Source organism: Numida meleagris, chromosome 4 (assembly GCF_002078875.1).
Source record: "Numida meleagris isolate 19003 breed g44 Domestic line chromosome 4, NumMel1.0, whole genome shotgun sequence".
NCBI classification, from domain to species: domain Eukaryota; kingdom Metazoa; phylum Chordata; class Aves; order Galliformes; family Numididae; genus Numida; species Numida meleagris.
The window spans coordinates 44,678,930-44,706,849 of record NC_034412.1 but is presented as its reverse complement, the minus strand read 5'-3'; the positions used below and the strand labels follow the sequence as shown (position 1 = coordinate 44,706,849).

General features: G+C 39.1%; 2 protein-coding genes across 13 annotated transcripts; one reads left to right on the top strand and one right to left on the bottom strand.

Annotated features, from left to right (window-relative positions):
* CASP3 (caspase 3) lies at window positions 1-16,505 on the bottom strand. 4 transcript variants are annotated; one of them, XM_021393366.1, is made up of 8 exons: window positions 15,418-16,505; window positions 9,039-9,178; window positions 8,009-8,101; window positions 6,447-6,571; window positions 5,420-5,548; window positions 3,374-3,549; window positions 2,811-2,928; window positions 1-2,003 (listed from the first exon to the last, which is right to left on the bottom strand). In XM_021393366.1, exons 3-8 carry the CDS (start codon window positions 8,080-8,082, stop codon window positions 1,777-1,779), a joined length of 849 nt encoding a protein of 282 aa, XP_021249041.1. In that variant the 5' UTR covers window positions 8,083-8,101; window positions 9,039-9,178; window positions 15,418-16,505; the 3' UTR covers window positions 1-1,776. The 4 variants fall into 4 exon arrangements, with proteins under 4 accessions (XP_021249041.1, XP_021249040.1, XP_021249039.1 ...); XM_021393365.1 differs by lacking the exon at window positions 15,418-16,505 and adding an exon at window positions 11,927-12,052; XM_021393364.1 differs by lacking the exon at window positions 15,418-16,505 and adding an exon at window positions 11,892-12,029.
* PRIMPOL (primase and DNA directed polymerase) lies at window positions 11,999-27,713 on the top strand. Of its 9 annotated transcripts, none has more exons than XM_021393354.1 (14): window positions 11,999-12,133; window positions 12,449-12,660; window positions 16,527-16,711; window positions 17,715-17,806; window positions 18,732-18,873; window positions 20,092-20,239; window positions 22,219-22,509; window positions 24,143-24,305; window positions 25,360-25,457; window positions 25,999-26,085; window positions 26,159-26,267; window positions 26,576-26,658; window positions 26,742-26,788; window positions 27,039-27,711. In XM_021393354.1, the coding sequence occupies exons 3-14, from the start codon at window positions 16,532-16,534 to the stop codon at window positions 27,324-27,326; spliced, it is 1,728 nt and encodes a 575-aa protein (XP_021249029.1). In that variant the 5' UTR covers window positions 11,999-12,133; window positions 12,449-12,660; window positions 16,527-16,531; the 3' UTR covers window positions 27,327-27,711. The 9 variants fall into 9 exon arrangements, with proteins under 9 accessions (XP_021249029.1, XP_021249028.1, XP_021249030.1 ...); XM_021393355.1 differs by lacking the exon at window positions 12,449-12,660 and adding an exon at window positions 15,211-15,278 and having other exon boundaries at window positions 12,011-12,133; XM_021393353.1 differs by lacking the exon at window positions 12,449-12,660 and having other exon boundaries at window positions 12,003-12,133.

Genomic DNA, 27,920 nt, shown 5'->3' with positions numbered 1-27,920 from the left:
TTGTAGAATCATTTTTTATTTAAAGAACCAAAAACCAAAATGAGATTACTGTCCGTAACGACTACTTCATTAAGTCACGCTAAGTCTTGTAAGACAGGACTAAATAATAGTTCTGATATGCAACAGAACCCAAATTAACACAGTGTTTCTGTTTGTCATGAAGGATTCTGAAGAACTTGCTGGTGAGTCTCGGTGCTGGAAAAGACCGGGTAGAGATTTACCCAGGATTTTACTACACTGTACCGGAGCCAAGTCCAGAGTCTGTATATTCCAGCTTCAGCTTGCAAAAGTTGAGTACAATTCTGTAATACTCTCAGGACCTGGAGATACAGGAACTCCTGAAGTCAAAACAGCTATTTTGGAAGAGTGGTATTTGTGTGGCTGAAATACCCCTGCAGGAAAACTCTGCCCAGATGTAAACAGAATGTCTGACAGATCAAAACCATTTGCCAAGACTGTGCTTTCTTTAGTGCTCTTTCACCTGTGTTCAAAACAATACAGCAAACCAGTTTACAATGTAGGTCACAATATTTAATTTAAAAAAAAATCCAAATGCCTCTGGAAGAAGACGTCAATTCACTAATATCTCTTATGCTACACAATATAAAGAATTTTAAGTCTTGTTTTGCAAGCACCTTATGGTCATTCACCATTGTCTTCCTCTGTTCATCAGAAGACTGTCACAAACTGAAACATCACCAAAAGCATATATGCTTTACAATTTTCTAAAAGCCTATTCCACAAAATTCAGGGTCAAAACTAAGAGACTTATATTTACTATTCATTAACATACTAAATTATTTTAAAAGACATGTGTAATTAACCCAATTGATAGCAGACAAAGGAAATTTCTCTGGTGCCACCATATTTAGGTTTCCACAAAGATCAAATGTGGTATGTACACAACAGAAAGCAGAACCACTCTGATTTGATGGCCAGAAAGAGGAAAGCTGGCTTTTCAGAATGCAGACTTCCTTTTGCATTGAATCCTGTGGCCTCACACATGCCCAAAAAGTATTAAAGCTCTCCCTAAGAGCTGCAAAAAAAAAAAAAAAAAAAGTGTTTGGGAAGACTGGTCCCTTAGTGACTCAGCTTCAAGGCCAAAAATACAAAGTTTACTTAGAAACAGATACTGTGTTGATAAAATTACCTCGCTTAATGCTCCATATAAAAAGTTATAAAATAATCAAGACAAAATGAACTTAATTCTAAAGATGCCTCCTAAGTGTATGTAAAAAATGAAATGGCCATATTTCACAGTTTATGTCCTACGTAATACAAGAAGTTTAGGCTAGCTTATAACCTAAACTTGCAAAACTCAATTTTTTTTTTTAAGACGTGTGTAATGACACTACCATCATATAACCATAATTAGCAAACAGATCACATTCTGAATCTTCTTCCTATTGGTAAAGATACAAAACCAAACCATTTACAAGACCTGTTTCTTTTCTCTGCTCCTTCTGCAAAGTGAAATGTAGCACCAAGTAGGTCTCGTAAGTGACGTGACTTCTCTTCAGTCCCCTTCTCGTGATTTTTCCAAATTCTTACTACTTTCAAATTTCCCTGTGCTTCTGCAACTCAGGTTTGCATTTCTAACTTAGCCATACCATGGGTTACTTTCTAATAACGGACATACCCAACTTTCAGATAGTTCATTATGCCATATATGGCAGTGAACAGTAATTCAGATTTAAAAGTGATATTCCACACAAACAGTGTATAAATTACAGATAAAAACCTGAAGTGAAAAATTGCAAAGTGCAATTTTTTTTTTTAGCAAGGAAAGTAAAATTCTTTGGTGAGCATAGACACAATGCATGGAATCTGTTTCTTTGCATTAAAATCCTGTCGAGTGGAGCAGGATTCATATTCTGCCACTCTGCGATTTACACGAGTTAAAATCTGCATGAGTTCAAGTTTCCTTGCATGTTCCTTCAGCATTCGACACAGAGACTGAATAAACCAGGAGCCTTCAGCTGAGTTCCTCCAGGAGTAATAGCCTGTGGAAGTCAAAGAGATTAAGCTGATCAGATGTAGCAGCCTCTGACACAGAGCAGGATAGAAGTTACAGAATGACAACATATCCAGCAGCAGTGAAGGTTTTAAAGGAAAGAAATAAAACCACTAATCAGCAAAGTTTAGACTTGATAGCCTCTTCAAACTTCAACCCTCTATTTTTTTCTAATGTGAAAAAATTTTAAGCAGGTGGAAAAATCAAAAGAAAGAAGAATTATCTTCAGCACTTATACGTTAATTATGTATTACCTCATTGCAGAATACACATATGCAGGAGCACTGACAGCACAGAGAGCCAAGATGCAAAACAGATTTCAGTGTCACTATCTTCAGGTCTACAAGCATGAACTGAAGAGCAGACCTTACTTCTGATAAATGATAATGTAATGGGCATCCTAAGGGCCCTGTCACTACTAATTCACTTAGGATGCAATGAAATAGAGCTAATAGTCAAATAATATACTGGTGTTTATCACAATTTCTGTGTGTATACATACATACACACAAATATATATAGATGTCCAATTGCTCTGTTCTTTCAGAATTTATAATACTTTTCCTGCTGTAAATTATTTGCACTACTCAGATTAAATCAATCTTCAGCAGATTAACATTTGAGAAAGACCTATAATCAGCTTTTTTGTAGGCACTGAGAGTAGCAAGTACTTCAAAGAAAATCAGAAACTTCAAAGTAAGCAGCCACCAAATGGAGAAAACTGCTGCCAGTATCAATACAAGCAGGTATACAGATACAATTTCAGAAATAAAGATTTTCTTCACAAGTTTCTCACCTGGAGCAGTAGAATATGCATACAGGAAGTCTGCTTCTACCGGTATTTTTTGACACATTGTTTCATCTGATCCACTGTCTGCTTCAATACCAGAATCTAATTCTGTCCCTCTACAGGCCTATTTGTTGGAAAGAAGAATGGACAATAGAAGACAAAAAAGGCAATGATCGTAATGATAAGAGTATTATTAATATTTTCAGCTTTGAAGATGATTAGACTAGTAAGATGCATAAGAAAAGTAACTAGCATTTATTTATATTAACTACACAGTTTGTTAGATCGGATATTCACATAAAAGTACGTTCAGAAGCTCACTGAAATATTGGCTAGCATTCAGAAAGATTCTGCATCACCTTAACTCATTCAAATTAAGGTAATTTCAGCTATTATAAATACTGTCTATGAGGGCAGAATACTCGAGTACAAGACCTGAAGGGAAACTTATTCTGGAAGTACAATCCTTTAAAGCAATCTGAGGAATAACTATCTTGTACTCATAACTAGTAGGAAACTATTTCTTGAAGTATTCTTATGATTTGATGATCATTTCAGTTGTACCTCACCTGAATGAAAAACAGTTTGGGTTTCCCTGCCAAACTTCTGCACTTGTCGCCTCTGAAAAGGCTTGTTAGTACTTTCAGTTCAAGAGGGCCATCGGTACCGTAGAAGAGTCCTTCTTCACCATGACTCAGCAACACACAAACAAAACTGCTTCGTTTGCTGTGATCTTCTTCAGAAACTTGGAAGAAAAGAGAATTAACTTATTGTGCTCCCCATGAAGCTTTGGACATTTGGTATTTCCTATGTGACAGAACTCATTAAGAACAATTGTTCCCACATCTAGAAACCTCAAACATTTTTCTAATAGAGGGAGCCAGTGTATTTTACCTCATAAGGTCAGAAATAGAAAACTCTAAACTGAAGGCCAACCCCACCCATTGTAGAACGTGGCCGTGTGGAAAAATGGCTATGAACGCTTTGAAGAGACACAGTGAGTTGGGTGTAATGATTCAGCACAATATCTCAGATTCCAAATGATACACCTTACTCACATGGTAATGGTCAATGGGATCAGGCTGATGGCAAGTTCTGAGTTTTGGGAAAGAATGGGGAAGTCTTGCTTCTCCTTCCATTTCAACTGCCTGGATTACATGGGAACTGAACGTAGCATGAAAGCTGTTGATGCTAGATGGACCAGGGTACTAATTATACCTTTCCCTTTGCCCTTGCCTTCTAGAAGCAAGGGCTAGCAAGATTTTTCAGGCCTCTGAGTTTTGTACTTAAAAACCTTTAAGCATGACATAAAGCATTTCATCTTCTGGTATGTAAAGACAATGAAAATATATTCTATTATGTTTTTTGTTGCCTGAAATTGTGGGGATTGTTCTTGATGACCAAGATGATTCTTTTAAGTATGTGAAAAGATACAAACAAGGTTTAAAAGAAGAGATCCAAAAGGAATTTTGAGTGGGAATCTCAAGAAAATGCGAGAGTTAATAGATAGAAAACATCAGAGTACCAAAAGCTGAAATCTACAGTTCTAGAGCTTGCTGAAATACTGAATTTCTATTCTGGAAAAACTGAACTATTTTTATTTTTCTCAAGCAATGCATGCTCAAGCATTTCTACAATCTATGGACAAGCACTACATCCATAAGAGTTAGAAAGGTTGGTTTTGGGGAATCTCTAGTTAGGCCATAGTTTACACCGTCCATTTGGAGGCCTTACATATACCACAGGTAGGAGAGATTCCTGGAATGAGAGAATGTGACCTTCCACTTGCAGCTACTATCAACAGATAAGCTGTAAGTTAACTGTGCCTAAGAGTCTTCTCTGGCATAAACATTAACTTGCGCTAAAGAGCCAAATCTATGTTAGCAAACATAAATTTAAAAAAAAAAACAGGATTGCTACAGACTAGTTTACTGTTGGGAATACTCTCTGGAACATTTTTGCCGCTGAACTGTGACCAGACACAGTCTGGGAGAGTGCCACAGTTGTGCCAGAGAACCTTCCAACAGTTTACTAGAGTGGACTACTTCAGGGCAAGAGAACACTTCCAGGCACCATTTAATTTACTAGTCTAGATGTAGTCAAGTCCAAACAAAACAAGATTAATGCAAACAACAGTATAAAGGTCTCAGTTGAAAAAGAGCTGTTTTGCACCGCAAGTCAAACAAAACATGAGTTACTTCTCTAAAAGAGTAATTCAGTCCACATACTTGTAGCTCTTGTCCCTTGATAAGAACACCTCTTGGACCACACTGCCCAGAACCCTTCTACCCAATTAAGCAGGTTTCTTTCCAGCTCACAGTTTCGGTGATCCAAAGGTCAGAAAATAAATCATTCTGCATTTAAATTTCAGCCTGTTTTTCCAGCCCTCTTTAGAAGATGAGAAAGGATTCTGAGACAACAGTCATGGCACAAAAGACGGAGAGACAGCAAAGATGAATTAACATAGGAACTATGATGTGTATGTTTTCTTTAGCAATAAACCATGGGAGGTGTGAAATACTCTGTAAAAGAACCACAGAAGAAGAGATTTAAGTGCTAGAAGTGATTTTGGAAACAGTGGATTTAACACCCATTCTGATCATATTGTAACTTACCATTTTTCAATAGCTTAAAAATGTCTCTGCTTGACAGATCATTGTTAAGCTTGACTTTATATCCCAGCTTCATAAAAACTTCTCTGACATTTGCAGCATCTGCATCCGTGCCTGAACGAAATGATAGTCCTACACATAAAAGACAGGTATTATTTTTATAACTGGGCTTGTTTAGTTTGGAGAAGAGAAGGCTCCAGGGAGACCTCATTGTGGCCTTCCAATACTTGAAGGGAGCGTATAAACAGGAGGGGGATCGATTGTTTGTGAGGGTGGATAGCGATAGGACAAGGGGGAATGGTTTTAAGCTGAGACAGGGGAGATTTAGGTTAGATATTAGAAGGAAGTTTTTCACACAGAGGGTGGTGACGCACTGGAACAGGTTGCCCAGGGAGATTGTGGATGCCCCGTCCCTGGAGGCATTCAAGGCCAGACTGGACGTGGCTCTGGGCAGCCTGGTCTAGTGGTTGGCGACCCTGCACTTGGCAGGAGGGTTGAGACTCGATGATCTTTGAGGTCCTTTTCAACCCAAGCCATTCTATGATTCTATGATTCTATGATTTTGATACAAATGGCATGGTCTGATTGAGCCAAATTATTTTCTTTCTTATACCTGCATCAGTCTAGAATATTATTCCATTATTCCAGATCCACTCTAAGAAAAAAACATTGCACTATTATACATGCACTCTCCATCCCCCCCATACCTATTTCATATATTTATCTATTACTTATATCTTCCTACCTATCTTAAGATTGAGAAAATTATTTAATTTACGTAGCAGAAGTCACGACTAAAAGGCATGGCAGACTTGCACACTGACAATCAGTTTTTCCTCCCCACCACTGCTAAACCCTGGTATACTCCCTCCGTGCATATTTAGAAGAATATGCTGAAATGAATCCTATCCATTCAAACCACTTAATTTTAGAATGCAATCAAAACTGGACTGCATATTTAATTATGAAGAATAATACAGGTCTGAAATTTATCTGAAACAGAGAAAATAGTAACAATTCAAAGTAGTACCAGTATCTCGATGGAAGTTCTTGTTGTTTATTATAACACATACTCCCATCTCTGGATAATCCATTCTGTAACTGTCATCTGGCAGAATTCCAGAGTCCACAGACTTGCTAGCAGGTAGGTTCATTCTGTATACAAATCAGACAAACTTCAAGTATTAATTTCTGTTCTTTCTTCTCTGATTTCTTAAATATCTAAATAAGTAAGTGGCTATTTAAGCAAAACCAGTGAAACTGTAAGATTTGCTATTTGATCCACAGAAGTGATGCCTATAAAATCAGCGGATAGATCTGATGCGAGACTTATGAAAAACACACTTGCCCAGAGGTTGAGTAACCAGTGAACATGCTTCGTATGGTTATGCTTCCAAATAAAAAGTTTGTTTCAAGTTTTCTTACATCTGTTACACATATAGCAATAATCAAATAAATAAAAGTAATTTGTATTTGTAGCAATCTTCTGTACAGTTTGTAGCAAGCTTAAAATTCAAAGAATTAAGGACAAATTCTCTAAAGTGATAATGTCTTTGCACAGAATAACTTTACACTTAAAACATTAACTTAAAGAAACCTATGATCATACCAATAACAAATCAGTTGTGGATATTTTTGGTTTTGTTTGTTTACTGTTGTCTTTTGATAGCTATGTACCTGGAGGCAAGATCAGCTCTAAGACTGTAAACCAAACCTGGATCTGAATTCCATCCCAAAGCCATATTACCACTACATTTTCACAGGTAAATATTCAAAAGCTAGAAAATGACAGAGACTCTACATAGCTGTAATTCTGCCTCAATGTGCACACCAACTACACCACCCCTTATGACGCTGAAGCTGCTTCCCATGTTACACAGTCAACACATGCTCAGGTCTGTCTGCCTTTCCTCATTTAAGCACTTGGGCAAGTGGTTACAAGACTGAGACCTGCTATCACATTGTGTTTTACAAATAAAAAGTTCGTAATGCTCTTAAATTGACTCTTCCTTGAAGCACTAGAATGAATGACTTCAGAAGGAAATTATCTTCCCAGAGAGGGGGAATCTGATCACAGCGCTACACCAATGTAACAACCACTGTCACCAGGAAAAAACAAGACAGCTCATCTTCCTTTCCACTGCTGTAAAGTCCCCTTGCACTAGTCCTTCTGCATACGTAGGTATAACAGAAGGTCAGTTTAAGAGACTGAACTGGCTGCTGCAGGTTCCAGCAAGCTCTAGAAGCAGATCAAGGAAAGGCATGAACATTTAGCCCAGGGTAAGACAGAGAAATTTCTTTTCAAGAATAGCTAAGGACTTGGTAATACTGCTAACCCATACCTAACTGCACCTTAAGTACTCTGGCTTTTAGCTCCTTGCTCATATCTATGGCCTGTTTTGTCAGAGATTGTATACTTTCAAAGCCAGCATAACAACTTTAATATGGTATTTTTTTTAATGATCATTATAATTTACCATATTTGAAAGCTTAATTTTTAATAGTGTCTCTTCTACAGCTCTCATCTTCAGTTACAGCACAAGGTTCCTCAAAACTTACATTGAGAACTTAAGCCAAAAGCATCTCACTTACCCTGTGGAACCAGGGAAAGATCTTGCATCTGATAGATCTTCCCCTGAGTGTGGTCCATCTTTTATGTCTGTCATTATGGCTCTTGATTACCAGCTTGAAAACACAAGCAAACAGAAATACATGACAATTTTCATGCAATGTAATACCTTCAAGATTGCTTATATTTTCCACAGAATCATCAAGTTTGGAAAAGACCACTAAGATCATCTAGTCCAGCCATCAACTCATCATTTTGTTAGGTTTCCTTAAAGCTCTGCACAATCAGAAAACAGGGGTTTTTTTTGGTTGGTTGGTTTTTTTTTTTGTTTTTTTTTTTTTGGTTTTGTTTTGTTTTTTTTTTTAATTATGGAGAAAACAAGAAAGTTCAAAGGGAATATTCACACTAATGACTTTAGCCTAGGGATATTAGTAATAGTAGGCAACAATAAGCATCTGTGAGTAATCTCTACATATCTTGTACTGTAAAGAAGAACAGTAAATATTCTTCTTAGTTACTACATTCTAAAACAACTTCGGAAGAAAAAGTCTGTAGATGTCATGAAAAGTAGGATAGAGACAAAGAAATTTAAAGTAATCTTCAAAATACTAAAAACACCCTTAAATGCTTTAGTGTCATTTTAGCACTATGAATATGGTGTCATATTTGGATCACTCTATCTCACAAAGATGGAGAAATTCAAATTCAAAACCAAGCTATACAAGTTACCTGATATGTACAAAGATACAGACAGCATAACATTTTAGGTCACAGTATTTTGAGAAAAAGTATTTCTCTGCATTCTGCTTGCACATAAAATATAACTGCATTCAGTTCTCATCAGTGTAAGTGAAGCCAATTGCAATTTAAATAATGTAAAAATCCAACAATACAACTTAAAGCAATTGATGGAATGAGTTCTGCGCTGTGGACTGCTACTTACTTCTGATCAGTGCACAGGGCAAAAAATGATCAATGATACCAAGGCAGAAATCAATTCAAAAACAGTAATCCTTTCTCCCAGTTGGTGGTTTGATTTGGACATTTACTTACATTTTTAGTAGGTCCAAAAGATCTTCAAGGTTATCCTGAATACTATTTCTCTGTATCTTGAAGCATTGACGTAATTAAGAAATACGGTTCACAAGATGATTCCAAACTTGAGAACTATATCATAATACACAGGAGATCTCCTGAAAACCAAATTACAGAAACAACAAAAAAGCTCTTATTTTAGAAATAAAGTTTATAAAGTACATTATCAGTTTATATTTCAGAAATGTACTTCAAATACAATATCATGAGGTAGGAACTTGGCTGATTATGCTGAACTTACCTGCCTAGCACCATGATCTGGATTCATTCTGCCTAACTATGAAGTTTAATTCCTTAGAACTTCCATATGTGAAAAAAGACACGTGCTTCCAAAGGGTAACTCAAGTACCCAGGACCCATGGCACTACAGTGATCCACCTCTACGCCTTTTCATTGTCAGAAAATTAGTCCTGAGCAACACTTGTCTTGCTACAGTTTGCTGTAACTGAAAAGCAATTTGTGACCACTGGGAAATGGCAAGAACAGCTGTCACTGAGAAGAACGCCCAATGTCCCCCTGCTCCAGCCCAGGTATTTCTGCAAGTTCTCCAGCACTGTGAAGCTCTGCAGTACCAGCGTTTAAGGACTGGGCCCACGTAGTGTAAACTAGCAAATATACAACCACCTGAGATGTGGTCACACCTTGTCTACCACATGAGCCAACCTGGGCTACCAAGGACTACTTTGAGAAAGACTCAGTCAACGTACAGGGACAGCTAACGACTCTCCGGCCTACAGAGCGACTTTGGGATAGTTACGGAGGGTAAGCAGATTACCAGGCTGCTCCAGGCTCACTTCAGACTGCTTCAAACAAACCGCTGCATCCCATTAGGGACTGGTTTGAGTAAGACAGCAGGAATAACCCTGGCGAACAACTGCAAACTTCAACAAGCAACTCTAAGACTTAGCACAGTCTGCAACAACTGAATGCTTCACTACCACAGACAGCAACACTTGCCACAAACGGTAAGAATAAAAAAGGATCTTCAACAATTAAGTGACCTTAAATGAAGGCACCTCCTTGACTCTTTTGTAGCCTTGATTAAGAATTGCTGTCACCGATCCAATGCCAAAGGAACAGTGAAATCTGCAGAAGTGGTTAGCAGAAACGACAATTATAGTGAATTACAGTAATTTGTTCTCAAAACACATTTTGCAGTACCATACCACAAAAGTATGTCTTACTATAGCACTTGCAAGCTTAACTTTTAACTGACAGTTTCAATTGTTTAATCAAGCACTAAAGTCTACCACATTCTGTTGCAGCTTGAGTGGAGCTCGTCAAAACATCTTTAAAGAACCTGGAGACAATGTAGAAAAGCTGGGTATTCTACACTAGCCATTTAAAATACATACACTTCATCTTCAGAATCTGTAACTCACCTTTAACGTTTGTGAATTTCTGAACGCCTTAACGCAGCAAGTAACTTGCACTTCTTTAAAAAGCAAGAGACATCCACAAAGAGAGACTGAGACTGTTTCTTTGCTAGGCACACAAATGCATGCTTTCTGCTCTAAAACACCAGTCAGGGTGACAGCAATGCTCTGTGCAGGACGATGCTGATTCGAAAGGACTAAGAATTGCCTCATCCTAGTTGAGATAATGCAATGATGTCATATTCTGTCAAGCAGAATTCATATTTCCCTGTGGAGAATGACCTCATGCTAAAAGGGACAGGGAAAGAAATCAGGATGATGCTTCAAAAAATTAATCAAGAGCTTATTCTGCTCCCTGATACTCTTTTTTTCAGCAAGCTTAGGCAAGAAGAGCTTTCAATTGCAAGGAAATATAAAAAATCAAGTAGCAAAAACAAGCAATGGCCTTTTTTAAAATCTAGCAGAGTATGTTCTGCAGATTTCAGGAAGCCTATTTTTATGACCTGTTTTACAACATTTTTGTTTAAAGCCATACAAACTAAGCAAACAAAAACCATGAGATGGAGATAAAGGGGCATAAAGATAATCCTACAATGACTTTTAGCAGTACTATGTGCTAAAAACACAGTGCTTGGAAAAGGCACAATGCTCAGCAAGCCATGAGAAACAACCAACGTCTCCTGGGCAGCAATGAAACTAGAAGTATATTTTGCTTTATCTAAATGCAGTTGTTTCGATGCTTTTATTTTGACAGGGAGATGATAAAATGCATGTATTTAGTTCATTCCAGCCTGCATTTACTTATAGTCAGGTCTTCATAAATATCACTGCCGCCATATAAGAACCACAGAGAGGTGGTGGATGCTCGGTCCCTGGAGACAGCCAAGGTCAGGCTGGGGGCTCTGAGCCCCTGATGGAGCTGTAGGTTGTCCCTGTGCACTGCAGGGAGTTGGACCACACGGCCTCTAGGGGTCCCTCAAACGATTCTATGATTCTCTTCAAGGCACTATTTGCTTGAATTTTGAAACTACAGCAATGAAGATGATAGCCAAGCTTCCGAGAGAGGAAGGGAAGCGACTAGTTGATCCGCCTCCGGTCGCAGCTGTCCCCAAAGCCCAAGGGACAGCACACGCTCCCCGCACGCCAGCTGCCACAAAGCAGCCCCCGTCACAGCCACGAAGCGCGGGTCCGAAACAGAAACCGCAATCATACAACGCGTCCTACCGGAGACAAAGGGGCACAGTCCTCCACCGCGCCTGACTGCAAACGCACAGTATGGTATCCGATGTCCGCATACACACGCAGCAATGCTAAGGCAGCCGCACTCCGCGGGGCCGCTATGGCGGAGCTCTCAGGGAACAAAGCGCAGCACGCCCCGCCCTGCCCCGCCGCGCCCCTCCCCGCCCGGCCGCCGCGCAGCGCTGCTCGCCCTCACCCGCCGGCTAGCTCTATTCCGCCGCAGCTCCCCACCTCCTCCAGCGACGCCCGCTCCGCCGTGCCGCCGCCAACGGGGCCGAAGGGCAGAGGGCCGGCAGCAGGCAGCACCGCCCCGCGGCTCCGGCCCCGCCTCCCAACGGCCGCCGTCCGATCTCTTGGCGGCGGCGGCGCGCGGGCCGCAGAGAGCCGGTCTTAGCGGCACGGCCCCGGCAGCCAGGCCGCGTCTTGCGCTTCGGAACGGTAATGCTGCGGTAATGCTCGGTGCGAGCGAGTAGCAGGCAGCCGTGCGGCGTGCCCCGCCGACGCCTGAAGGGGTGGGGGAGGGGGGAGGGCGAGCGGCTAGCTCGGGCGCGCTGCCTGCGGGCGAAGTTTGGGCTCTGCGCTGCAAGTACGTGCCGGCTGCGTCCGAGCCTGCGCCACGCGGCGTCGCGCTCCGCTCCACTTCTGTCTGCTGGAAGGGATTGCATTTCTGACAGACAGAATGGTCGCTCATAAGATTAGAGCCTTAAGACGTTTGCGAGGAGCATTACCAAAGCGAGGCTGTCCTGGTTTCAGGGCGCTAAATACAGAAGTACTGAGATGTGTCAGAGCAGGACTGTCGCTCATCATGGATTCATCTTCCTCTGCTACGTGATGAAAACTGGGAAACTGAACAGCTGATCCCCAGGTGGAGGCTGAGCTCATCCCTAGGAGCATCTCAGTGCCCTGCCTTCCGCAACAGCACTTGGGATCTGTGCACTAGTTCCAGCTCCATCATTACCTTCCAGGTTGCCTTCTTAGTTTCTTATTCATACCTTGACCTTCAGTGCCCAGAGTCAGCGTAAGGTTAGGGTTAGAAATGAAGTTTCCAGCTTTTCAAAATAGGTCCCTATCCTACTTCCTGAGGTTCTGTCGCCAGGTCTAATATCCTGCCTTTTGTGCAAAACTCCCAGAATCTTATCAGTGGAAGCAACTCCTCGTATTAGGAATGTGATATAGCTGAGCAGTGCAGTTGATATGGCAGAAGGAAGGGATGCCATCCTACAGGACCTTGACAAACTTGAAAGGTGGGCCCATATAAACCTAATGAGGTTAAACAAAGCAAAGCGCAAGGCTTTGCACTTGGGTTGAGATAATCCCAGCTATGTATACAGAGAAGAGCTGGAAGAACTTCTTGAGAGCAGGCCTGCTCAGAAGGACTTAGGGGTCCTGATAGATGAAAAACATAACTTGAGCTGGTAGTGTGCATTTGCAGCCCAGAAGAGCAACAGCATCCTGGGTTCCATCAGAAGAGGAGTGACCAGCAGGGAGAGGGAGGGGATTGTCCCCCTCTATTCTGCCCTCCTGAGGTCCCCGCTAGAGTCCTGGGTCCCGGTCCAGCACCCTCAACAAAGGAAAGATATGGAACATTTGGAGAGGGCCCAGAGGACCATGAGGGTGCTCAGAGGGATGAAGCACCTCTCCTGTGGAGAGGGGCTGAAGGAACTGGGCTTGTGCAGTCTGGAGAAGAGAAGGCTGTGGGGAGACCTTGTTACAGCCTTCCAGTATTTGAAGAGACATTATAAACAGGAGGGAAATCAACTTTTTACAAGGGTACATAGCGATAGGACAAGGGGAAATGGGACAAGGGTTTTAAACTAAAGGAGGGAAGATTTAGATTAGATGTCAGGGGGAAGTTTTTCCTACAGAGAGGGTGGTGAGGCTTTGGCACAGGCTGCCGAAACCCTGTCCCTGGAGTTGTTCAAGGCCAGGCTGGATAGGGCCCTGGGCAGCCTGATCTAGTGCTCGGTCTAGAGGCTGGCAACCCTGCCTGTGGCACAGGGGTTGGAACTAGATGGTCCTTGAGGTCCCTTTCTACTCAAGCTATTCTGTGTGATGTTCCTTGTTACCGCTGAGGGAAGATGAGCAGCATTCATTAGTGTGCCACAGGCCAGTTCAGCATCAGGACAATCAACCTGTTCTTCACTCGCATTAAGAGATTTAGGACTAAGGAGAAAGCTATCTAATATATTGCTCTAAGGCTGGATGAACTTCTTGGTGGTGAGCAATATAAGCTCCGCCACAGAGCTACATGGCTTGAGTCATGCAGGCCAGGAAGCCAATGTAAACAAAATGTGTTATTTTAAACAGTTGCTGATTTGCATGTCTGAGCTTCATTTCTCAGCAGGTGTGGAGTGTGTTCTGTCCATAGGTATTATAGATTTTGAGTACGAGTTTTATTTATTTTACAAGAAGAGTGGCCACATGTGACAAAATTACACATTTTTGTCTTTCCTCTTTAGCAAGAGGGAAAAAATTGCTATGTCTGAAGTGGCGAGTTCACTTTTAAGACCACCACCACAAGGCTAAAATATAAAATATTTAACAACTCCAGTGTTCTCATCACTAAAAGTAGCCTTTCAAAGGGGGAAAGTGGAACACCACATTCATTAAGTCATCTCCCATCAGATATATTTTCTCAGCACCTTCTTGCTATCACTCTGCAGATAAGTCCCCTGCTTCTGGGACAGAAGTGACCAAAAGAAAGCAGGAATTTTTTGATAAACCCACAAGTCTGGCTTGTCTGTAGATGCACATGCTGTAGATAGATGTGTTGCATTAGGTATAGTGGACACAGGAACTGTACTTGCCTAGGAAAAGCCTGACATGCTGGACTGCTGAGAAACCAGGAATTGTTTGGACTGAAGTTACAGTGATAGATCTCAGAGCCAACCTCCACCCAGGTTCAGATATCACCCCAGCAGCTGTTTCTGCCAGGGAGTGTACTGATCTAAACAGGAAGCTGAAAAGGAGTGCAAAATTAGAGGGGTTCTCCTTTCCCTCCTCACCTCATGGGAAGGTTCTGATCTGGGGGGGAATATCTGTTGTTCTTCTAACACTTCATTTACAGCAGGGCTATCAGCAGCAAAATGAAACCAAAGATTTTGCTAGTACTTCTCAGAAATGCTGACTGCTGAGAGAATTTCTCTTTTCATTTCCAAAGAAGAAATGAATAACCTTAAAAGGAAAGGAGTAGGGGAAACTAGTATGTCAGTAGACTGATAATGCCTATAGACATGTTTGACCCCTATAAAAAGAAATAGAAAGTATTCTGTTATTTAGACTGGACGTAAGCACTAAACTATCAAGTCACAGGCATAAGCATACCACAAACAGAAATGCAAGTGCCTGGGAAACTTTACTACGGAAAATTTGGGAGGAGGATTCAGAAGACCTAGTATTTGGGCTTTGAGGCCCACAAGGATATTTAATTGTGTAAACTCACCTTGTGGATCTATCTTGTTAAAGGTTTGAATGCTTGTGAGTATAGCTAATTTCACTTTTATCTTTCATTACAGCTGGCATATAGTTATGAGAGCTAAGAGCTGGATAGCAGTTGAACCAGGAAGAACAACAACAAAAAAATGTACTTCCAGTTTTTCTTGCAGGTTTTTTTATTTTATTTCTTCCTCTTCCTGCTTGTAAGGACAGGCAGCAGCAGATAGAGTTGCTTTAAACCCAAAAGGTAGCAGTTACAATCCAGTAATAAAGAAGGAAGCGCTTACCCATTTCCAAGGATCAGGGCTCACCAAACACTCCAAAGGAGAGGATCTCCAAGTAGAGGTGCTTCCCTTGTGGCTGCCAGCCCTTAAATGAGGTTGGGGAGGGGTAGAGCCAGGGTCTGCCCCCTGCCAGTCACACAGGTGGATTGCTTCCACCTGTGCTCCCAGGGCTGGCTACACCCCTTCACCAGCTGCTCAATCACTGGTTCAGGCAGTGACCTAACAGTTCCCATACGGTGCTGTTTTGCATTTTCTTGGTAATGCTCTTACCCGCTTGCAGGAGTGCTGAGGGGCATTGAATTTTCCAGAAAAAAAGCTAATAAAATTAGTTATATATGCATTATGTTAATATATGTTTGTGCTTTACTACCTTACTTAGTACATTTGGATTACTTTATATGACTATGAGTTTAAAGGTTGCATGATAGCAAGCATTACTGCATCACGTGCTATTTCTTGACAACAGATAGGACTGCTATTTTAAAATTGCAAGAAAGGATATAGAACGTGAGATTGTAAAGCAGATGAAAGCACTAATCGATAGTAAGGGTTGGCAGCAGGAAATTGAGCGCTTATTTTAGATTTCATATTTTTTTGTTCTGAGAGTAAAGAAGCTCAGAGCTGGAGTCACTGAACTTTCTTTATTGGGAACCCCAGTGATGTGTTTCCCGTAAATACGTATTTCCAATACATCAATTTTTTCATTTATTTCTCCAAGTGTAAAGCGGAAGTAATAGTTGTTTTGCACTCCTCACTAGTGTTGTTTCTGGCTGCTGTACACAGCTCTGTATACTTTTTGAGAAGGAATGTATTAACACCCTTCTGTAAGCAAAAGTGAAACTTCTTAGCCTTTCTCTTACTACATCCGTTGTGTTGATCTGTGATGATATTAATAGGAAAATAAATCATCTTCCAAAACTGTGTGGAAGTATTTAACGTTGAAAGGAGAATCATAGGCAAGGTTAGGTGTTGATTTAGAGTATTGTCTATTCCTAGTTATTAAATAAAGTATGCTCAACAAGAGAAGGAATCAAAAGCAATGTTGAGTATCAAATATGTTAGAAGTTAATCACGAATAAAAATTGATAGTGATCTATTTGTAATTGCTTTAGGACAAATGAAGAGAAAATGGGAAGAAAGAGTGAAGAAAGTTGAAGAACTAGCGTCTCACTATGAAAGAAACCCTCTTCCTACAGTTTATAGACCAAGACTGTCCAAACCCTTTCAGCCATCCCGTGTTTGGAAAATATTTTGTCGGCAGGCTGAAGCTTTCAGATTTGTGAAAACCTGCAAGGAGGTAAATTGCTAGGTGAATGTCTCTGCTCTCAAGTGCTTTCTAAGGTTGAACTTGACTTAAAAGCTGGTTGAACAACAAAATCTTTATCACATTGCAAGCTCCCCTTTTTTGCGGTCCTGATACATCATTACTTGTATTTTTCTGGAGGTAGCTCTAAGAAATACTACTTGGAACATAAGAATTGATATCTGGAGTTAACCTCTAACAGGAAAAGTAGTTTTTGGTACCTTGTAGTGATCATTTCTTCTTTCTGAAGAGAAGGAAGCTGTCAGGTTTGGCAGGAGAACAGGAAGGAAGGGAGAGTTGCATAGGAAGAGAAGCAAAAATGAGGAAGAAAAAAGGAATGACAATTGTCAGAGACAAAAAGACAAACAACTCTAGTGCCATCAGGGTAACAAGTTCAGATGCTGTGAAGTAACGATCCAAATAAATATATTATGCAAAATGTATTTTTTCCAGTTCTCTGCATTTAATACTTTGAAAATTGCTGTTTCTAAAGAAACATAATGCAATGTATCATTTTCCTCTGCTACATTAGATGTTCAAGTAATCCTGATGGTCTGTTATCCTGAACATGCTTTCACTGTATTGGCAGTGGTGGTTTTTTGGTTCTGTTTTTGGTTTCAGATTTCCATTTTTTGATCTAAATGACATAGAGTCTAAAGACCATTTACCCTAAAGCCATATGCTGCCGTCATGTCAGTGATGTCCTTTCAGGACATTGGTCTTCCTCCAATTAGATGCACTTGCTACTGATCAGGAAAAAAGGACTTAAAGAATTTATATTAATGCACAGCAAAGAAAAGCTTCTTGTGTTTACTCATGTAAATAAAATTAGGGTGATGTTCTTAAAAACAAATGTTACTTCTGTTGAAAAAGGATAAGTGATCCACTACTTAGAATTTCCTTGTATTTACTAACTTTTGACAAAAAAAGAATGTCAAATAGGAACTTCTGAAGACTTCTGAATTTAAAAAAAAAATCACCGTTTATATTTTAAAAGGATGTTCATGTATTTGCCTTGGAAAAGAACACACAAAATGGACAGAGGTTTTACCTTGTGACTACATATAAAGAGCTTTGGCATTATTACACGTAAGTATTTGAAAAAAATACCCTATACTTTCTTTGCTAGTGAAGCATCACAGAACTGTAACAGGATGACTAAGGTTTGATCTTGGTCATAGGGATAATCTTAATAATGACAAATTAATCTATTCTACAGTGCATTTCAATTTTGCTTTGAGTTGAAGTCTGCCATTATTTCCTGTGAATTAAGGATCCCACTCACTGAACTTAAATCTTAAAACAGTAAATTTGTTTTGACTGTCAGCTTTCTTCAGGGATCACGTCAACAAATGACACAAACATATCTCAACGATTAGTCATATATCAACTTAAATTGGTATTAGTATTAGTATAAATGTCCAATTACCAATTGTCTTGCTTTTGCATGAGGTAGTTTCAGATATTGACAATTGGATCATATGCTGAACATTTTTTTCCAATATTTGTTTTACATTAAGATATCTGGTTTTAAAGCAAAAGACATCTAACAGTCAATGTTTGTATGAACTGCAGACTTTAGGGTTTTTTTTCTCAATTTGAAAACAAGATTTGATTTTTCTCAAAATTTAATTTAGTTGAAAGAAAAGGTCAACGTAACCTCCCTTTTTTGTGCTTCAAACCTATGAATGGTAACTTTTTTTTTCTGTAGTTTCCATCATTCCTTAAATTCTCAACACCATTTCTGCTGATAGCACATAATTGTAAGACTTGGGGGGATGTGTGTGGGAAATACTTTCCAAACTGAAACTCATTCTATACCAGGCAAATATCAATAAAATTTCTGAAGTTAGTTACAATTTTTTGAAAGTGTTATAGAGCTGTTACTGGTTTGAATATGGGTGGTTGGCTGAAAAATAAAAATGTTCAGGAGTTGTGGGTTTCATGTTTGCAACTGGTAAGTATCTATAATGTTTATCATGAGAGGTTGTGATTCGTTTTTGTTTTTCCTTAGCAAAGGTTATAAAACAAGTCTTATGCATTGCTATGAAGTAATTCCTGAAAAAGATGCTTGCAAACTGTATTTTGATTTGGAGTTCTACAAAGCAGCAAATCCTGGTGCTGATGGCAAGGATATGGTTGCAAAGCTAATTGAGGTAAACTGGAACAAGTCATGTTGTAGACTAATATGAGTTTGGTTTTGGTTTAATATAAAACTGAAGTATTTAGCACTTCATCTTGATTGTTCTGTAGTAAAAGGAAGAAGAATTAGAGAGTTAGTGGGTACTTTTAATGAAGTGAAAAGTACATTTTAATTACAGCTTAGGTTGCCTGCTTCATGCTGGAGCATGATGGTTGTCAGAACGCTTGTATTCACTATAGGTTTACTGTTATGAATTTGCTTGCAGATTGTTTTATGTGTTCTGCCACTTCAAAGCTGTAAAACTGAATGAGTGCTTTAGTTATTCTTCAGAACAGTGTCAAAAAAAGTTCCATTTGAATATTCTTCAGATCATTCCCTATGCTAACGGGTGCAGTCATATCAGAGCTTAAATGAAATCCTCCTAATGTTAGGCACCTTTGTTGTAGTTGATTTAGATAATGATATAGAGAACATCAGGTGACTGCACTCATCAATTTTGGTACCTAAATACGTTTGCTAATTGTCAATTCTGTTAAATAGTGCAAATTTCTACCCTACTGCAAATTTGATTGGAAAATGAGACCCACTGCTACTGCAAGATGGGAAATAAAGCAGGCTCTTAGAAGAATGTCTTATGCTCCAATCAAATCTTTGTTGGTGGCTATTTAGTTGTGAGACTTGCAATGCTTACATGTCTCTAGCTAGAATGGAAAGAAAGAATATGATTGAGGCCATTCCTTTGTAAATAACACTTAAGATGATATGGAATCTGGAGGGCTCTGCTCTGTTGTAGATAAGTTCTGAAATCTAGAGATTTCTAGGGTTAGGAAGAGATCTTTGTATTTGCTGTGTGGAGGACATGAGATGCTGTAAAGTTAAGCTTCCAGACCCTTCAATGCTGAATCCCAGTCCTAAAAATGTTTAGGTTGTAGTGGGTGTGTATAGCTGGGGGGTGAACTGTTCTGGGGGTGGGAGGGGGGGTAGTGAGGATAGAGGCACTACATTAGACTTCGACCTTGCTGCTACTAGTCAGTGATTTGCTCGATTAAAAAGGTACCTATATGCCAAATATAGTTCTATTTTTGTATATTCTGAGTTAATTAACTGTATGCACTAAATGAGAGAAAAAGACATGCAAAAAATGCAGAATCTGCATTTGCATTAGATTTGACAAACACCACTTTAAAAATACTAGAGAAAATAGCCAAAATGATGTTTATATAACTTTCAGCTTGTCAGCCAGAAGTTAAAAGAACTGTATGACGTTAACTGCTCAGCCAGAGATGTCTTGAATTTAGATTCCAGTACTGATGAAAAATTTAGTCGGCACTTAATATTCCTACCCTGCAAGACTGTATTTAAGGATAATATTCACGTTGGTAAGTGTGTTCTTTTCTCTTACATGCTAGAAATAAAAGGTAAGCTGTTGACTCTTTACAGTGACATCTCACATTCGAATATTTATTTTAATTGATTTGTATGTGGAAACAAATATATCTTCCCAGCAAAAATGACTATTGCTATTTAAGCGTCATTTTTCCTCAACTCATCTTTTACTTTCTTTTTCTATAATTATCATTTGTTGCTGTAAAAACATCACTTTCTGTGTTTCTGTTTCGCTTATAAAACTACTGGCAAGACTGTCATTTGGCTTGAAAATTATTTTACAGTAATCAGTTAATTTTCAGATTAGCGTAAGTCTTAACAATTAAAGCTAAGACTATTGGCTCTAAATACAACTGATTTGGGCTCTGCACAGCATCAGAGAGCCAAGAGGCAGATGGCCTCGAGCTGCTGGTGCATATAAACATGGTTCAGAGAAAGCTGAAAGCAGTTTTAATTGATGGAAGTTGGGATTTCTTGCGATAGAGCAACTCCTGCACAAAAAATGGCCAGGTCAGGATTGTCTCAGAACCATTTTTCATTCTTAGGAGCAGTGGAATCTGTGTCACTAAAACTTTGAGGAGTAGCTCACTTGGCAAGGTAAACAGACTGCTGAATTTACAAGCAACTTGCTTAGGATATTGGCTACCATTCCCAAATGTGACACAGAACAGTTACTTCTTCTGTGATGCCATAGCAACAGCAACAAACACAAAGGAGCTGAATACGATCACTGCTCTGTTTATTTCAAAAGTATGGTCTTTAACTCCTGTGCCACTAGAAAATTCTTATGTAATACACAGATGATAAATAATTTGGTATGACAGAAATTTTAGCCTGTGATCCTGATAACTAAATTACGTTAGTCAGTTCTTTCAGTAAAAGCTTAAACTATTTATTCTGGTCCATTGCCTAACAGTTTTGTGTCTCCACTGTTAAGTGAATTTGACGTTTACTCTCAGACTTCAATATATAATAATGTATGTTCTTGTTGAAAAGGCAAAGGCCTTTTTAACAAATGTTGAAGTCACAGTATGAATGCATTTTATAATTGCAATCTGTCAGTTAAACATACTCATGTTACCAGTAGTATTACAATCCAGACTTTTCATTAATGCATTTTAGTAACCTACTTGATAAACCTATCTTAAAACATAGCTTTGTACTTGGTGCAAAATGTTCTGTGGTAGGAAATACCTAGAAATGCAGACAGTTTCATAAAATAACTTCACAGAATCTACATGAAAAACATACGTATTCTTCAACATGGCAGGAAGAGTTTTGTCTAATATTTAACTCAAAAGAACTAATATATTTGTAAGACATGTTCAAATGTGTAAGACATGTTCAAATGTTTTTAAGTTTATCATAGTTTGTCATTCTGGAAAATGAACGATCACATCTTCCATAATACCATTTTACAGCGCTTTGTCAGGAGTCATGCACAGAATGATGCCTTAAAACTGAGACCTTAACTGCCAGTCTGTAATAACTGCAACAGTACAGGTGTTGTGATGGGTAGGAGAAAACATTTGAAAGTTACAAAAGACGTTTGTTTCATTTTTGCTCTTCTTTTATCTCAGACTGAATTTGGTTCAGAATCTTGGCTTGGGAAACTGCAGTGACAGCCTATGCATTTCTGTTTCATTATTTATCTTTATTTCTAATTAGGTGGTTGCCAAACCAATTCATTTCTCTCTTTCCCAGCAGTAGAATTGCAAAGGGAAAGATAGTGGCCATGTGGTACATTTAATGCACACACAATTGTTTATTTTCTTATGTTAAAAAAAAACAGTATGAATTTTTGCCAAGCATTGGTTTCTTATTCACTAGCCACAACTGTTAACAAAATCCAGGAGTCAAAAAAACCACCAAACAGCTGCAACCACTTCCTTCTTGGCTGTTTTGAAAACGTTTGCACAAGAGCTTTAAAGATTTTCTTGACTCATACAGTTTATTTTGTTTTGTTTATAAGGTAACTTTGTGAGAACCATTTTGCAGCCTGCCATAAGGTTAATGGAGAGTAACGTTGCTACTCCAATTGCAGAAGGAGGAGCAGGATATACTTTCCAGTGTTGTGCACCAACAGTTGAGTTAGATGGTTCTCTTACAAACCTCACAGCAGTCAAAGATGCTTCCAAAGGCTGGCCAGCCGTTGCTGACCAAACAAAGGAAATAGAAACATCACACCATGGAGAAAACGCTGAATTTTCTTTCCTAATAGTAAATAATAAAGAAGGAGACAAGCAACTTTTTGTGGATCTAGGTAAGTATAAGAAGTGCTTTTAAACCTGCTTAGGATCCCGCAACAGTTAAGAAATCAGACCGTTAATCTTTGATAACAGATTGTATGTTCTTGTTTTTTCCTATGTTCAGAATTTAAACCAAATACAATCCATGCTGAAACAATGATCATAAATGCTGTGCTTCAAAGGAATCACAGATTCTTGGCCCTTGGAACTTCTGTTACTTACTACATTTAATTACTTTCTTCAGAAGTTTGAAGAAATTCTTGCTACGCTGCTCTAATGGACTTTATTGCTAAGGACTTACTGCTCCTATTTGATTGAAAGGGGACATGATGTTATCGTTTCCGTTGAATTAGAAACTGCTCAATTATAGAGCAAGTCTTACAGGTGTGGTCTTTTGTATTGTTATACACGTATGAATTGAGATGTCTTCCCCTGTTTGGAATGGCAGCTGTTAGGTTTTGATGACAGAATAATAGAAATTAGGGTTGGGCACTTCATGCCCCACCTGTTCTTTGCCTATTCATGGCATTAGAATGTTAATAATCTCCAGGAGCACAACACCCATGGTCAAACTGAAGTTTCAAATTGCCACCCTCCTCCATCCTTACAATCTGGAATCTCTGCCCTTTGCCCTGAGTGAAATTAAAATAGCTTTGCACACTTTTGTACAGCAGTGATTTATGTATCTGAAGAATTATTATCATGGTTTTTGTCAGACTTCACTGAAGAACCCCTCTGACTTCAAATTCTAATGGAATTCACAGGATCATTTCTATTGCTAGCCTTAGGGCTCTCGTGAGTATGTCTGATCTGTTGAAACATAATCCCAAAGTTGGTATTTTGTTGGGCTTCTCCATTACTGATTCAGGATTACTTTATACAGCTACTAACTAAAATTCCTTTGAGCATATTAGAGAATGGAAATTAAAGGAAAACAAACTGTTCACTGTGTCGAGCCACCTTTTATGGGTTTGATTTTAGTCCCTCCAAATTAACCATCTTTAGTATTTATGCTACCACCTTACCACAAAACTGGAAGTCTAAAGCAAACTAGGTGGAATACTGAGTTACAGCACGAGGCTGCAGTGACAGAAAGGCATGTGATGTTGTTGTAGTTTTTAGTTCCTTTCTCTTCATGCAAATTAAATGCAATCCACAACTAAAGCACCCACCTCTCTGATGAATCTTGAGACAATTAGGTGACGTTTACTTTTTAATTTCGTTTCTTTTTGAGATCGGAATTACATTTTCCTGATACACACTTGAGACAAGTCGTGTCTAGTATGCAGAACACAGGAAGTTTGATAAGCGTGATGTCATTTCTGATTAAAACAACTGTAGCTTTTTATTCTCAGTTGTGTTTCACAAAGTTATTGTGAAATCATGTTTAATGCTGAAACCTTCGGCAATGATAATGTCAGAGTGATGCTCATGTGAAAGTGCTGAATGTCTTTATGATACAAGAATTTACACATTTGCATAGTCTTAGTTGGCCACATTTCTTCTGTGAGAGGTGAGCTGAAATCAGTCCTAGTTTTCATCTGTTCCTTAAACCCTTAGTTGGGTCTCAGAAAATTGTTTAATTTACAAATATTTAGTAAATCCTAGCAAGCACTGTAATGTTATGAAATATTTGTTTTCCTGTAGGAGTTTACACAAGGAACAGAAATTTCCGGATGTATAAGTCATCAAAAGCAGGAAAAAACGTGATTCTGAAAATAGCAGAGGATAATAAGTTTGTCCCTAACTGTGAAGAGAACATTTCTTTGGAGGAAGCATATTTTCTTTCCTCTTTGGTCTGCAACGTTAGGTAATGGCTTAATTCCAGTGGAATTTTAAATATTAAATACACATTTTGGTGATTTTTCTCCTATGGCACTTATGAGCAAGGGCTATGAACAAGCAGGTAATCCATGAACATTGTTACACTGCTGTTTTTCCTGGAATTCCCTGGTTTTGAAGAAAAAAAATCTTGGGACTCAGTTTCCATTGTCAACCTTCTTTCAGATGTCCAAAGTATGTTAAAAATTAGAAGATTTTTGTACATGTTGACTTGCACACCAGATTTCCCCTTTGGCACAGTGTAACCAAGCTAAAGAGTTATACCTCATATAATAATCTGTTTCTAACCTCACATATATTTTGCTCTGTACTGACTTGTAGCTTAAGATGATCCCAGTAAAAATACCATTGCAGAAAGAGGGTTAAAATGGTATCTGTGTATAATTTTATGAAAACAAGTTTTTTGTGGCTTCCGTTTTCATAAATATTCATCTTCCTGAAGTGATGCCAGTAGCCTGATAGCACAAACCAATTGCATTTATATCACCTGTATCAGCTGAGTATGTCATAAATTTGGATGAGAAGTTCTGCTGCATTGAATTTAGCTTTCTGTAATCAGCTGGCTTGCAGTTAACAATATGGAAATGCAGTTCAGTGCAGACAGAAGGGGAATAAAAAGCTGAAGCTTTTCAAAGGGGTATAATACTCAAATATTACATCTAGAGCAAATACTTCTGTGAGAGTGTGAACCGGTAGTCTCTAAAAGGTTGGCTGCTGGGATTTCTGCCATGAAAATTTTGCTTTTTTGAAGGAGTAAACCCTGCCCTCTGCTGAGCAGTCAGAGGCAGTGTCCAAAAGTGCTGCAGGGATGGTGACAGGCATCGCAGGGGGGTGACAGAATGGATGACTGTAGAAGGGGTCTCTAGAGGCCTTCTGGGCCAACCTCTCTGCTCAAGCAGGGCACCCAGAGCTGGTTGCCCTGGGCTGTTCTGTTATGCCATGCTGTGTTATATTGTGTTACACCATAGCGTGCTATGCTGCATGAATCATACATTTTCCTTTGCATTCTCTCTTTTGTTCAGATGCAAAGATGGCACAAAAATTCTGTCATCTAGCTTTCTGGAAGAGGAGAGAAAGATGTCTGGTTTTTTAAAAAGTAAAGCCACCAGAAGCACTAGAGGTACTGCAAGCCTTTTCTGCTCTACAGGGGAGGGGCACAAAAACAAACATACGCTCAAGTAAGATGTGCTGTGACTTACACACCTGATAGCTTGTTTGAGAGCTTTTCCTCAGCTGGATTTCTGCAGAAGGCAGAGTAGGAATGTTTTGATCTGTACCAGTTCAAGCACTTTGCAGCGCCTGAACGTCACTTACCTTCCCTCCTGGTCCCCAAGCAGTCACGCTCTGTCCCAGTTCTCCACCCCTTGCTGGTGGTGGCCAGGGAGAGGTCTCTCTTTGCCATTCCGTGTCAAGCACCAGTTTGCTGCCACAGAAGGTGTGGTTGCAGGTGCCAGATACTCAGGAAAGCAGAGTGAGAGCACAAGAGAGGGATCTTTTCTCTCATCCTTTTACCCTCTACAGGAAATTAATACTGGATTTACCCCTGCTTTTATGTAAGGTGGGGTGGGATTTGTGCCTATGGTCTATGTAACATATAACAGTATGTTAGAACTACGTATACATAATGTTTTTGTAGTTATGTTTTTTTTTTTTTTAAACAGAGTCCCAGGAAGGCCGTCAGGATTCACCATATCCAGAAATTGATTGTTTTGTTCGTTCTCTGATTAATAAAGACGGGGTGCAAGGAGGTAAAGACTGTGCCATTATTTACAGATGAGTATTCAGCAGCAGTATTTTTAAATAAGTGATTTTCTTTTCCAGGGATAAGGCAATGGAATTATTTCTCAGGGGAAGAAATACTTGTTTATGATATTTGTGGTTACCGTTGGTGTGAAAATATTGGAAGAGCCCACAGAAGTAACAACATCATGTATGCTCTACAACTATTCAACTCTCACTTCAAATCAGCTTTCGTACATATTTTCCTGCTCAGCTGTAATTCTATAAAAATACTCCAATTCTTATCACCTGTTAAAATTTCTGCTCTCTTACTCTGTGGGGGTACAATTCTTCACCTAAATTTATTTTGTGATATAAGAGCCACATGTCGGTGTGAAAGCAATATCCATAGTTTGAGGACAAACAAAACCTGTTCCTTTAGCGTCAGAGTTTCACACTGTATATATTTACCTCCTTTATGTACTGTTAGTAAAAAAAAAAATATTATTTCATTCTTAGGATTCTGGTAGATCTAAAGAAGGAAGTCTGGTATCAGAAGTGCCACGATCCAGTCTGCAGGGAAAAAAACTTCAAATCACAAAGTACGTATTTTGTTTGCCAAGCAATTGTATTTAACACTCTTTGGAATCTTAATTTTAGTTAAACACCTTATCCTTGATTTTAGGTTTTCCATTGCCACCTGGGATACGTCTGTCTTCTCTTTTCATAGAGGTATGTGTTTTGTCTTGACATGCTAAAAGCAAAGCCTTCTCTAGAAAAAAACTTTATACAATACACAATTTTAGTTTGCTGAAAACTAACAAATTCCTATTACTATTAAAACAGGCTTCCACAGGGTAATGTGACTATAAATTAACTCACTGGAAACTCTTGTTGGCCAGCTTTCTATAGCATTCATTATATGACAGTTGCAAGAGTTCAGTTAGAAATATGGAATAAAGAATATTTTTGTTTCTAAAAGGAGGAAGATTATACAGTAACGAATGAACATGAGAACACAGAAGAGAAAGTAACATCACATTCCAACCCTGCAGATCTAGAGAGCTCAGCCTCTCTAGAAGAAAGCACATCTCAAGACGCTCAGTGGGACGATGCAAGTGATGATGCCTATTTAGTAGAAACTACTGAAGATGTGGAGCTAGCAGAAGCTGCAAACGATAGCCTGGGTTATGACACAGAAGAAATTCCTGATGAAGTTCTTTTGGAAATTTCATGGAAACAAGACACTTGCAACAAAGATGACAGCTAACCATGGACTTGGCTAGCAGACTAGTAGCAACAAAGCTTGCTTTAATACAGCGTGGCTATCACATGCTTTCTGTGAAAGATACTGTGATGTAGTTCAAAAGCACTCTTCCAGAGCTGCTAGACAATAAAGTGAGTAACTGCTAAAAACAAGCAACCTTGAGGACAGATTAAACGGGTATAAAGAGATCACAGGGGCTGAAGAGGACTGGAAACTCCTCATGAAGGCTGCTTCAAGACGTTTAGCACTTTGAAGACTTATTGCTGTTAGCTGTTCGTTCAGCTTTTACCAATAAGCCAAATATGATATTTCTTCACTTCCAGACATGGAAGAAAATTATTTATTTCTGATACAAACTTAATAAAAAGATTTGTTTATCTCTGGTTCATCCAAAGTCAATGCGTTCCCTCTCTAAAGTATATATTGTTTTCAAGATCACATTACTTAAATAATTGAAGATTAAAAAACAAGTGTTGTTGACAGAATACATGCAGTTTTACTACATTAACTGGAATTGTTATTTCATTCTGAACTAAGTTCTTGGGCAAACTGTTTTACAGTAGAAGTCACTGACTTCTTTTAAACACTGAAGACCAA